This window comes from Muntiacus reevesi, chromosome 3 (assembly GCF_963930625.1).
Source record: "Muntiacus reevesi chromosome 3, mMunRee1.1, whole genome shotgun sequence".
Classification (NCBI taxonomy): Eukaryota; Metazoa; Chordata; class Mammalia; order Artiodactyla; family Cervidae; genus Muntiacus; species Muntiacus reevesi.
The window spans coordinates 121,728,083-121,741,810 of NC_089251.1; the positions used below are offsets into that span (position 1 = coordinate 121,728,083).

The 13,728-nt window shown below is 41.1% G+C and overlaps 1 protein-coding gene and 1 pseudogene across 2 annotated transcripts in view; both read right to left on the reverse strand.

The window, feature by feature from the left end:
- Window positions 1-13,728, reverse strand: part of COL4A3 (collagen type IV alpha 3 chain) — a 168,371-nt gene that overhangs the window by 79,509 nt on the left and 75,134 nt on the right. For both annotated transcript variants that reach the window (XM_065930431.1, XM_065930430.1), the window contains exons 2-9: window positions 11,940-11,996; window positions 9,981-10,070; window positions 5,469-5,513; window positions 4,822-4,866; window positions 4,142-4,204; window positions 3,073-3,126; window positions 1,421-1,447; window positions 835-912 (exon numbers count right to left, since the gene is read on the reverse strand). In XM_065930431.1, the coding sequence (XP_065786503.1) occupies window positions 835-912; window positions 1,421-1,447; window positions 3,073-3,126; window positions 4,142-4,204; window positions 4,822-4,866; window positions 5,469-5,513; window positions 9,981-10,070; window positions 11,940-11,996 (459 nt within the window). The remainder of the gene's footprint in view (window positions 1-834; window positions 913-1,420; window positions 1,448-3,072; window positions 3,127-4,141; window positions 4,205-4,821; window positions 4,867-5,468; window positions 5,514-9,980; window positions 10,071-11,939; window positions 11,997-13,728) is intronic.
- Window positions 12,613-12,731, reverse strand: LOC136165564 (U4 spliceosomal RNA; annotated as a pseudogene).

Consider the following 13,728-nt stretch of genomic DNA (forward strand, 5'->3'; position numbering starts at 1 on the left):
GATAAGCCTGCACACCGCAGCTAGAAAAAGCTTGAGAGCAGCAACAAAGACCCAGCACAGCCGAAAATAAGTAAATAAATAAAATTCTCTGATGGCTTCTAATTGCATCACTGTTCACTTTTGCATCACTAGCTGGCATGGCTCACTAGATGAATGTTCAACAACCTTAACTCAAACTCTTTGACTTGCTCAGGCAAATACCAATCTCTACCCAGGAATTTTCACATATATTCCTGAATTAAGATATTTCTAATTAATCTGAAAGTTAGCATCAAAAGACTCCTTTTAAACATGAAGTAAAGGATATTCAGCTGAACAGGTTGTATATATTCTGGATCACCCTCAGGCTACAAGCATAGCTGTCAGAAAGCAAACTATTCAGCAGGAGAAAGATGCATTTAAATAAAATATCAGTATAATGCATACTTTACAATAGGACTGTTATTTAATATTACAGTTTTAAATTGCATGCCATGTGGGATACAAACCTATCCTGGATTTTGACAAATACTAAGAGGAACATAACCATTCCTGGAAATCTCCTCCTTAGATTGAAGAAAGCTTGGGTGACTGAGACTTGAGAAGAGACTAAAATACATATGTACAAAAGCATCTTTTTTATACGAGTTTAATGTAGTTTCTTATGATGAGGTGAAAGTTTTAGAATAAAATGAAATATATAAATAGAAGAAACATGAATGTGAAAAAATATTTTTAAGAGGGTGAGAAAGATATAGGGAGAGGAAGAGAGAGAGAAAGAAGAGAAAAAAAGAGGTGGAAAGAGACACAGAGAGAGAGATGGAGAATGATAGAGACCTTCTCTGAAGTGTGTACCTGGAATCCAGGAGCTCCTGGCAACCCAGGGTCACCTTTTCCATCAAGGCCTACACCTTCTCCTTCAGCAGGAGCGCCCTTGAAAAGGAAATTCATCAAACATCAGCAGCATTTTATCTTCAAAACATCTTTAAATGATTATTCAAGGTCATACTGTTTCAAGGATAAAAGCGCTTCCAGGATATATACTTAGAGAAATGCTATAGGATTTTTTAGTTATTTTGTTTTGAAGAATTCAAAGCATTTTCATGTTTTCTAAAATTGACCACTGACTATAGAGGGAAGACACAAGAGTAATAGACCATTTCCCAAGGCACCAAAATGTGTGGCACTTCCTGATCTGGAATCTGGAGCCCTGATCATAAGATCAGTTCTCCTTTCTCAGACCTTATTTTCCGAAAGGATGATACGAAGCTTGTATTCCTTAAGACATATTTATGGCAAGGAGTAGCAGACGCTCATTAGGAATAAGTATCATTTCTGAATTAATCATGAAATCTGACTTGTAATGACATATCTTAATAGATGTGCCTTTCATGTGTACAATTAGGGATTTTTCAACAATAACATGCCACAAATCACGTACCTTTTCTCCTTTCAAACCAGTGACACCCTAGGGAAAAGAGCATCATATTAAAAACTAGAGGCAAACCAAATACAGAACACCCCTGCTTTGTCCTTCTCTCTGCTATTCTGCTTCTCTTCCTGCTGCAAGCTTCCTGATGACTTTTACATCTGCTCAAGTCTTTCTCATTTAAACAAAGTGTGTGTCAGTTGCTCACTCGAGAGACACCATGGACTGTAGCCATCAGGCTCCTCTGTCTATGGAATTCTCCAAGAAAGAATACTGGAGTGGGCAGCCTTTCCCTTCTCCAGGGGATCTTTCTGACCCAGGGATTGAACCTGGGTCTCTCATACTGCAGGCAGATTCTTTACCATCTGAGCCGCCAGGGAAACCAGTCTCCTCCTGAATACACTGCCTCATCCTGTCTTATCTGTCCTTCCTGTCATCTACAAATCGCTCACTTTGTTCATCCGCACTTTTTCCTTAGGCCCATATCTGCCTCCTGCCTCCATCTGTCATGGAAATGTTGTTGTTCCATTGCCCAGCTGTGTCCAACTCTTCGCGAATTCCATGGACTGCAGCACGCCAGGCTGCTAAAGTCTGCATTGACTTTGATGTTATAGACTTACTGAACTTCTCAACAGCACTAAGAAGCTGTCTGTTACTCGCCTTTACTGAAATTTGTTAAAATGGAGATGAGTCCAAAATGGAATCACTCCTGTTAGGTCCAGTGCAGTAAACCAAGACTTAATACCTGCCTTGACATTGGTTTTAACCTTCCCCAGGAATGTGACCTTTGACCGGCCAACCTGGAGCTTCCTGGTCAGCACTAATGAGATACTCCGCCCAATAGCCCCTTCTGTTCCCCTTAACAGGCTACCTTGTCTAAGACAGTGCCTTCTTTGTTAATAAAACAATACATTCTTTGCTAAGAATGTCATATTTTCATTCTCTCTCTGACTTTAAAATCCTTTGCTCTCTATGACTGGAGGCAACTCTTTCCTTGCTGGCTAGGAGGCAGCTGGGTTCGTGAATCATCCAATAAGGCCAGTTAGGTGGTCAGAGTTACTCAGCTGAATTTTTGTTATTTAACAGTATCTGGAAGCCAATTCCCTGGACTTCCAGGATATACCCCTCTTGCTTTTCTTCTACTCCCAGGGCCCTTCTTCCCTTACAGGCTTACCTCCCTTCACATGCTGTCTAAGCCCCACTTTCAAGGCCCTTCTCTCCTCTCTTCCATCCTTGAGTCACCACCACCTACCCAGGTGTCTCCCACTGTCTATCTCAGAGCTCTACTTCAATGTCTCAAAAGCAAAACAAAGTCTCAAAGTGCAAACCCCAGTGCATTTATTCATTCTGCTCCCAACTACTGGGCTCCCCAGGTGGCTCAGGGGTAAAGGATCTGCCTGCCAACAGAGGAGACGCAAGAGATGTGGGTTCAGTCCCTGGGTCAGGAAGATCCCGGGAGGAGGGCATGGCCACCCACTCCTGTATTCTTGCCTGTGCAATCCCATGGACAGAGGAGCCTGGTGGGGCTGCGAAGAGTAGTCAAATGTCTACTGTTGACTGACCTCAACTTCCCCAAGGTCATGACAGATCTCTGTATACGATCATTTCAAAGGAAACTCCTTGTACATCACGTCTTGGATGGGGAGTTAGAAACATGAACCTACCGGTATCCCTGGGTAGCCTGGTGTCCCCCGAAGTCCTGGGAACCCTGGCTCTCCCTGGAAGACACATGATGCTTGTCATTCTTCTTAGTTGTTCTAGAACAGCCTATTGTGCTATTTCCCCTGTTCCTTGCTTCCAACCCTGCAGCAGTAAATTTAGACAAAGTAACCCAAATTCCTCACAGCTACTGGATCATGAGGCTAAAGACTAGAAAACCATTATCTTAATTGAAAACAGGATTAGAATCTACTGTTTCTCAAGTTGTGCATAAACGGCAAAAGGCTAGTTGTGCCAAGAACTTTTTAATGGCTGCTTCCTTGAAATTTTTGTAATTAGTCCTTTCATGGCCACCATCCTGGGGAAAAAGCAGAGTGCAGTCAGGAGACAAAGGAGATGAGTGTACATTGGAAAGCTCAGTCTTTGATTTCCAAAAGCCAACTTTGCATTCTAAGCTTTAGTTTCTGGTTTATATTCAATCACAACCTCAGACGCAAATATCTGTTTAAGCCCTAGTCACCTTCCTGTGGGAGAATATGAGAGAACTTCCTTAAAACATAATCTGAAAACAAGGTGGGTGGAGGGAGGGGGGATGAGGTGCAGGCAGTCAAGTGGTACTCCAAACTCCCAGCTATAAGATAAATAGTCCTAGGATACAATGTAAATGTGAGAAATCTAATTAACACTGTTCATTTTTAAAAGTTAAGAGAATAAAGCCTAAGAATTAACACACACACCAAATTTTTTCCTTCTTTCATTTTGTATCTATAAGAGATGGTGAGCTCACTAAACTTGTGGTGATAATCATTTCATGATGTATGTAAGTTATTATGCTGCACACCTTGAACTGAGGTAGTTCTATGTGTCAATTATATCTCAGTAAAGCTGGAAGAATAAAGAAAACAGCATGAAAAGAAAGAAAATCATCACCTTTCTGTCCTGAAGACACATACCACTGGTTCTGGCCAAAACAACATTTCAAGCAAAGGCTAGGCCATCTCATTGCTATGTCACCCAGGTTTATTCATTTAGCAAAGCACTAAGTAACCATCTCCTGTGTGAGAAGATACATACCTTGGAACCATTGCATCCTGGCAAACCAGCAGGTCCATAAGGTCCAGGATGGCCCGGGATGCCCTAAAAAACAGAGAAAGTCTCAGAAAGAAAAGATATTCAGGCTCAGGGCCAGGTAGAAACAGAGCAGAGCACACAGTGGGAAAAGATGGGCTAATTTAGATAGTTATTTAAGTATAAATGGTTATTTAAATAGTTAAGCAGTAAACTGGCTCTTTTAGATAATTTAAATTAAAATCATAGGAAGTAACATAGCCTAATTAAAACCATAAATTATCAAGTGAGGTATATTATTTAAGATAAAGCAAAAGGTCTTTCTATACAAAATGAGTCCATTAACATGCTGTATTAAGCTGGAAGAAAGGAGAAGAGGGAAGTGTGCACAGTGTAGCTATTTGATTATTTTTATCCTGTGCTATTAAGTAGATTTATCCTATTCTATTCTAATCTGTCTCATCCCATTCCATCCCACCCCAATCTATTTCATTCTATTCTGCTTACATTTCAGAAAATACAATTTGACTTGATATCCTATAAATCCACATTCTTAATACACTATAATTCTGACATTTTGATCATGTAGCCAAAACATCATACTCATTTTCTTGTGTTAGTGATTTAACATCTTTATTAAAATGAGCTTACTTATTTTTCCATTTACACATTTTCTCACTACTTACTGGAAGTCCAGGAGAACCTGAAAATCCTGGTAATCCAGTTATTCCCTAAAGATATAGAAAAGAAGAAAGACGGTAAGAAAAAAACTAAAAATGTTCAACCTGTAAACAAAACATGATTTATCATTCCTAAACCTCCATCCTGTAACTATAATTGGGAACAGCTAAAAGCGATTTGAAACACACAAAAAAAGCTTGACAAACTTTGTAAATCTTACATTTACATGACTTTTCAAAAGACAAAATTAAGATCATTTTTGGCTTTTTGGGGGGATAGATTTTTTAAGGCATAATTTGCATAAAGTGCTCCAATCTTCCACAAACAGACTGAGGAACATTAACCTGTGTACATATGCACACTTTGGTGATTCCCACCCAACCAGATACAGAACTTCTCCACCAGCCCAGGTTGTACCCTCATGCAACTTCCCAGTGGATTAATACCTACCCCCAAGTGAGTAACCACTGTGTAGACTTCTACCATTATAGACCGCTTTTACCTGCCCTTGAACGTCATCTGCAGAAGTGGATCACACACAACCTACTCCTTTGTGACGTCTGTATAACTTATACAGTGCCGGGTTTCTTTTCACTTTTTTAAAACAAGATTTTTCATCAAACAAGCGGGATAGACTGGGTGGACTACTAACCCTCACGCCTTTGGCACCAGTCAGTCCTGGAGATCCTGGAGAGCCCTAGATCCAAATGCAAAAAACAAAAGGTAAGCCCTGTGACAATTACTTGGCACTAATAAGCCCATACATGAAAGGTCCTAGTTTTATTCACACGCCACACAGTTTTGCTCTTGCGATTATTTCATTGTTAACACGGTTCAATTGCTTGCTTGTTTCATTGGCGCTATAGTTATTTATCCGAAAGGACAAACAGAAATCCATTCATACCCCTGCTACTCAAGGTGGGGGGTCCAACAGTAGCATCATCTGGGAGCTTGTTAGAAATGCACCATCCTGGGTCTCCCCCACCTCCCAGACCTATTGATTCAGAATTTGCATTTCAACAAGATTTGATGATGATTCTTGCTCACATTAGTGTCTGAGAAGGGCTGCGGGAAAAGCCCCACATTAGCCAGACAGCTGCCGTGGGCTGATAAGGATGAACAACACAATTACAACGGCGGCCAAGAATGGCAGGCAATATTTCTGTGCATGAGAACTACTTTATTAACAAAATGTGCCTGGCGGGCACAAATAAATAAACAGCAAACGGAGAACTGCCTGAACCAGAGATAGACTTGCTTTAAAACACACAATGAATACACGTGGAGGTTCTGTTTCTTAGAGAATAACCCCAAACAAAACTGTTTTAACAAGACCGCTTGGTGTGAAAGTTCCATTGTCATCCAAAAGTTTTTCTTCATTCCTGAGAGTTTCAGTATGCTTTGGTATTTCTGATTATTTGAGGACAGGGTTGTTACAGAGACTTCTGAGATGGGACCATCAAGGCCAGAGGCAGTCTTTCTTGTCTGGAGTGGAATTCCTAGGTGCCTGACCATGACCCCCTCCTCTGCCAGGGGCTGTCTGTAATCTGCAGATGCCAGAAGCGTGACTTGCAGGTTTCACCTTGCCATTATAAACTGTCTCATATAGGAAATATTCAGACTGAAGACCTTTATAAATCTGCAACGCCTTTTAAATCAGGTTTTAATATTCTCTGATTGTTTGCCTTGGGTTAAATTATCATTGTGGCTGAATCTTTAAGCTATGAGTTTCCCAGGTGGAGCAGTGGTAAAGAATCTGCCTGCCAATGCAAGAGACTCAGGAGATGTGGGTTCAATCCCTGGGTTGGGAAGATCCCCTGGAGTAGGAAATGGCAACCCACTCCAGTATTCTTGCCAGGAAAATCCCGCGGACAGAGGAGCCTGGTGGGCTACAATTCACGGGGTCAGAAAGAGTCAGACATGACTGAGCACAGCATAGAACACAGCAGGTCTAAGCTATAGTTTACTGTATCAATTTTCTGGATGAGTGTTACAGAATACCTGCACATCATGTAACCCACACAAAGCACCATGTGTTTACAACTCTAATTTTAATTCACTACTGACTTCTCTAAAGAAAAGCTAAGGAAACCAGCAGAGTGGAGTGCAGGGGACAAAAAAAAAAGGAGAGAGTTAGCGTCAGGCTGATCTTAAGTCCAGTGCTGAAGTGACAAACTCCCCTCCAGGGAAAGAAGGGAAATCTGAGACCACACCCTGAAGGAATGTAGCAGAATGTTCAGACACTAAACATGTCTGAAACCAGACACTAAATACCCAGAATCTAAAGGACTTTTTTCATATTAGGATTAGAGAAGGAGAAATGAAGAAACAGAATGCATACATGAATACGGTAAAGTAGAATGCCTGGAAAACAGTCAGTCTTGCAGCTGTGGGAATGGGTTTAATTTCTTTGGCTGAAGGAATTTGATTCTGGCATCATATAATCCTGGATTTGAACTCTGATTTTACCGCCCATTAGCTGTCTAACCCAGGACAAATTGCCTCATGCTCTGAGTGTCAGTTTCCTCATCTCTAAGATGAAGATAATAATATGTCACCATCATCATGACCAATGAGATCAACATGAGGAGTAAAAGAAATCCAGTCAAGAAGAAACGTCCCAATGCCTGACTCAGAATAGGGGAAACACAGATTAAAACCTCCCACACTAGCCAGGCACTGTGGTAACCAATTGTGTGTTATTTTACGACAGGAGGGTCTGGTAAGGAACACGGAACTAATAAGCCACCACCAACCGGAAGGTTTGGGAAAGGTCAAAAGGAGCCGCCACATAGCCTGCCACTTCCCAGAATCCTCCTCGCTGGAATCCATCTTGGCTGAGCGATGCGTGTGCCACCAGGAAGGACTCTGAGTCAGAATGACTGGCCAGAGACAACCCAGAAGCTAAGCCCATCACCATAAAACCTGAGGCTGCAAGCCACGTGGCGGAGCAGTTCTCCTGGGTTCCCTCACCGGACTGCTCTCCACCTGGCTCTCTTTCCAGTAAAGTCTCTTGCTTTGTCAACTCGTGTGTTTCCTCAGACAATTTATTTCCGAGTGTTAGACAAGAGCCTTGGAAGGGGTGCCCCTTCCTGCAACAAATTCACATAAAATGTTACCTAAATATTCTGTAACACTTCTTTGGAAATTTAAAAAGACTTAAAATTATAATTAAAAAAATAAAATAAAATAAAATTATAATTTAAAAATTATAATCACCCTCCACAACTTATTAGTTAGTTCATAGCTTCCGGGAAGCCAGCAGGCAGGCGAGTGACCCCGAGGGTGCGTGAGAGCCCAGGCTTGAGTCCAGGCTTAATTCCACAGCAGAAAAGAGCCATCAGCAAATCTAGTGGTTATGCAGTTATTTAGCAAATCCTCTAGGGCATTTATTTAAACAAAGCCCTTTGTTGTATCACAGACTTTAGGATAAAAATGTGTGATGAGTGTGAAGGGCGGTGGGCTCTGGTAAGACCCTTAGGAGGCCTGACACTGAAGAACCCAGCTGAGAAATAGGAACCCAGGAAAGAAGGAAAAGCATTGGGGAGGGGAGAGAGGAGAAAGGAGGATTCCAGAAACAAAGGCATGTGTTTCAAGGAGAAAAGAGGGAGCCACACAGCTGGAAACAAAGCAGAGAGGTCCAGGTCAGACAAAGACACAGAATTCTCCATTGACCTGTTGGGGGTCGAGGGCAAAGTGGAAGTCGTGGGTTTTCCGGGAGGGAGCAGAAGGCAAACTGCTGCTGGCTAAGGAGTGAATAGGATTTGAGCCACAGACAGTGTGGTTGGATCTTTTTTTTTTTTTAAAGAAGTCTGACTGAGATAAGAAAGACAGAAAGGATGGCAGTCCTTGGATTATAGTGGTGGAAAGATCCAGAGGAAGTTATATGCTGGTATGGATTTTGCATAAAGATGGAAAGAGAAAAACCAATAACCAAGTTGAAACATCTGAGAAAGAGGACACACCATCAGAATGCGATTCTAGTGGAAATCCCAGTGACCAGGATACAGGTAGAGGACAGGGCTTGAATGGAGGGAAAAAAAAAAAAAACCCACGAGGGGCCAATGCAGGTGTTCAGTTCAGTTTGGTTGCTCAGCTGTGTCCGACTCTTTGCGACCCCATGGACCGCAGCATGCGAGGCCTCCCTATCCATCACCACCCCCCGGAGTTCACCCAAACTCATGTCCACTCAGTTGGTCACGCCATCCAACCATCTTATCCTCTGTTGTCCCCTTCTCCTCCTACCTTCAGCCTTTCCCAGCATCAGGCTCTTTTCAAATAAGTCAGCTCTTTGATGCAGATGTGGAGACCCCTAAATCAGGAAGTGGGAGGACATAGAGCTAAGGACTGAAAGATACTGATAGTCTTTTCTTTTCTTTTTTTTCATTGGAGTATAATTGCTTTGAATTGTGGTGCCGGAGAAGATTCTTGAGAGTCCCTTGGACTGCAAGGAGACCAAACCAGTCCATCCTAAAGGAAATCAGTCCTGAATATTCATTGGAAGGACTGATACTAAAGCTGAAGCTCCAACACTTTGGCCACGTGATGTGAAGAACCAACTCACTGGAAAAGACCCTGATGCTGGGGAAGATTGAAGGTGGGAGGAGAAGGGGATGACAGAGGATGAGATGGTTGGATGGCATCACTGACTCCATGGACATGAACTTGAGGAAACTCCAGGACATAGTGAAAGACAGGGAAGCCTGGTGTGCTGCAATCCATGGGGTCGCAAAGAGTCTGAGACAGCCTGGTGGCTGAAAAACAATGTAGTTGCTTTACAATATTGTGTTAGCGTCTACTGAACAGCAACGTGAATTAGCTATATATATACACACACACCCTCCTTTGTGGACCTTGCGCCCACCACCACCCCCATCCCATCCCTCTAGATCAGCAGAGGGCTGAGCTGAGCTCCCTGTGCTATATACAGCAGCTTCCTAGCTGCTATATATATAGCTAATTTACACATCTTAGTGTAAATATATTGATATATATATATATATATATATATATATACACTTCCATTTTTAAAATAGATAGCTTGAAATGAGAAGCCCTTAGCTGAGGGCCCAGCTAAGACTGGAGCAGGAATTTACCATGGCATCCATCGTCATAAAGAAGCTTAAGTGGACTGGGGATTTTCCAAACTCACAGGCTAACATACCTTGGGTCCCTGTGGTCCAGGCAGGCCTTCGGGACCTGGGTAACCCTTCTGGCCGGGAGGCCCAGGGGGTCCTGGGAAGCCTTTCTCCCCCTGTAAGACCAAAACAAGACAATACACACACAGAATAGTAATGCCCAGGAGTAAACATAACCATCATTTTCTATTCTTCATGATATTATGATAACATTTTGCACATTTGTCCCTTGGATTAAAAAAAAAAATAGCACTCAACACTAAGTGTAATAGCAACTGGAATGTTTCTGCTAGTATTTGTCTGTAGGCTTGAAAGCACTTGTCTTTGGTCTCCTGGAAACTCGACTTTTACCCAAATGGCAGAGCTACACGGAGCAGAGATTCAGGGAATTAACCACTGAGAGGGCAAGCCCAGTTAGAAAGATGGAGTTTGGTGAAGGGTGTTTTTGGGGGATGGAGAGAGAGTGACAGTCAGGTTCAGGAATGTCTTGGGAGTGTGCATAATTGCTATGTAGCTCGAAAGAACAACACACAGGCTATGAGTTTCAGTCCTCTCTTGATTACACAGGAATTAGTAATTCAATCTGCTATTTGTGGAGGAGATGCAGGCGAGATATCAAGAGTGGCAAAACCAAAAGTGTGAGCTGCATAGTTAGGAGATGATAATATGGGAAAGCCCTTGGGATTAGGGAGTAATTTTAGGCCCAGTAAGGGACATGGCTCTGCCAACAAATAACCTTCCCGTGAACACAGATCCTGGGATTACTCTTCAACAGTTAAGACCACTGGTTTGATTCAGATAATCTAGTAGACAAATGGAAACTAAGATTTTTTAAACGGAGCAAGTCAGCTATTTCACATGATGTGTGCACAGACACATCCAATAAAACGAAAAGCAGAAGAATTTGCTAGGCCCCTCTCAAGACTGTTACCTTCACACTTTGAACAGCACCTTACCCAGAGGAGGGATTCAATAAATGCTTCTTGAATGAGAGAATGAGTCATAGCTTTTCAACACGGATCTGAACATACCACTTTCACAGCTTCAGGAAAAACTAAATTAAACTACACGAATCATAGAATACTTTAAATATGGTAATTTTATTGTAATTAACGTGCAAATTATTTTGTCTAAAGAGCTTAAAATGCATTCTTTTTAAAAAATATTTTTAAGCAGTCATCTTTCAATATTGTTAAGCAATTCATTAGTGTATCTGAGAAAAGGGTTTTGTAAACAAAGGAAAAATTTTAGTTCTGGCTCCGTCTTAATTATCACAAATTGAAAGTTAATGGAGCGAATTAATGAGATTTCACGGCACTCATTTTTTACTCCAATTCTGCAATGGAGCTACTTGGTCTCGCTGAATTTTTGCCTCGAGAGAGTGCTTGTGCAATATTCTTCCACCAGAGGGCGCCCTTACACCAATGCTGCAGGAAAAAATCTGCGGGTTTCGTTTGCGTCCAAGTGAGTCTACCAGGCTGTTTTCAATTCTCTCGCCTTCAGCAACAGTGTAAATAGGGGACACATACGGATCATTCTCAAAAACTTTCTTTCTCTTTAACTTAATATTTTTTGTTTCCAGATCGAGAGAGTTACAGTAATTGCCCGCATTTATACCAGTTATCTGAAGCTCCCCTCCAAGGCTTTTCCACCACTCCAGGTTAATATTGACATACAATTACTTTAAAATTGTTTGGGGGAAAGGACTTCTCTGACTGTTAACACTAGTGGTTAACACTTCACCTTCCAATGCAGGGAGTGCAGATTTAATCCCTGGTCAGCGAGCTAAGTCCCCACATGCCTCCTGGCCAAAAAACCAAAATATAAAACAGAAGCAATATAGTAACAAATCCAATAAAGAAAAAAAAATGGATTTGGGGAATGGAATATGGTACTGCTGATCTGTCTGCTACGAATGAAGGAAGAGTGTGAATCGTTAATGAGCTCTATGGAGAAAAGGAGCAGAATGAAGGTTTTGTTTTTACCTTCTCCCCTTTGGCCCCATCACAGAAGCACTGGCCTTTGTCTTTACAGATGCAGCCCTAAGAGAGAAAGAGAAAGGGTTTTGTTTAAAAACGGCTTAATAAATTCCAACTGACAGAACAAAAGCAAACATATTTTTCTGTTCTCTGAGCATCAAGCACCATTTAGCAGGAGTCCTGTGATACCGTAGCAATTTATCAATAGAAGCAGAGTAGAGAAGTGAGATGTACACAGAACTGTCAGATAACTATACATCATTTTTATTGTATTCAGGAATTTCAAGTGATTTATTCATGGAAAAGACCAAGTCAGCTCTTCTTTTTTTCAGAACAATATATAGTTGAATCATATGAAATTGCCATTGTTGTAGGGAGAAAATGGTCTAATATTTGCAGATTTCTTGGTTCAACAAAGTGAACATAGTTGAATTTGTATATATTAATTGGTGATATCTTCTGTAGATAATTCTATAGTTTTCTTTTCATGAAATAATGTTTAAGACTGAAAAAGGATGATCACTATCCATCATGTATTTTCAAGAACAAGCTTATTCACTGGTGCTGATATCAAAATGCTCTTTCTTATTAAAAAAAAAAATTGAGCTGTGACCTTGGGAACTCACACATCTAAATGGTCACTTAGACCTACCTAGCTTTCACATCTATGCTCATGCCAACTCTAATGAAGGTGTTTTTATTTATTTATTTTATGAAGGTCAGTTTTTATTTTTCAATTAGCAATAATCGTGCCTCGGATAAACCTCATTGGCTACGATACTGCCACTGCGCAAAGCTGAAGGTCAGTTTTTATTTATTATTTTATGAAGGCCAGTTTTTAAATTCCTCTCTGCCAGCAGAGGAAGAAAGAGAGAAATAGTTTTAAATAGTGGATTTAAACATTTTGGACACACATTCTATGGTTATATATTTATCTTTTTTTTGGGGGGGGGGTGTTAATATTAACTGAAAATTAGTTTATTTTCCCCAGGAAAAAACATTAATTGACAATAGAGGCAGAGCAAGCCTAGAAGATGTGCTGGCTGGTAGGAAAAATAAAAAGAAATTGCCTCAGATAGTCCCAGAGTGAGGACTCTGTGCAATCAAAATAAAAAGACACTGGGAATTCCCTGGTGGGCCAGTGGTTATGGCTCCGAGCTTCCACTGCCGGGGGCACGAGTTCCATCTCTGGTCAGGGAACTAAGATCACACATGCTGCCTGGTGCGGCCAAAAAAATAAACAATTAAAAAACAAAAATATAAGCACACAAACAAAAAATTTTAAATTGAATCTATTTTCTAATCCCAGGGCAGTAGGCTATGCTGTTATTCAAGAAAGGGGAGACCATAGTCATTTTCATACACTCATCATTGATTCTCACATTTTTACCCATCACAATTTCTATCAATGAAAAATAAATAATTAAAAATGAAGGTCTATATTTCCCCCCAAGGGTTAGCTATTTGGCATTCTTTAAGAAGACTAAATTTTTCCACTTTTCCTCCCAGATGCTGGGGGTCATTAGATCATATCTAGCTTAATTATTTTAATCTTGTTTTTCTGGATTTTTAAACCTTAGTGTTCACTTCAATCACATATTTAAGTATACTAAAATATATACCAAATCTAGTATGCTAATTTAGTATACTTTCCGTGGTGGCTCAGACGGTAAAAGCATCTGCCTACAATGCAGGAGACCTGGGTTCGATCCCTGGATTGGGAAGATCCCCTGGAGAAGGAAATGGCAACCCACTCCAGTGTTCTTGCCTGGAAAATCCCATGGATGGAGGAGCC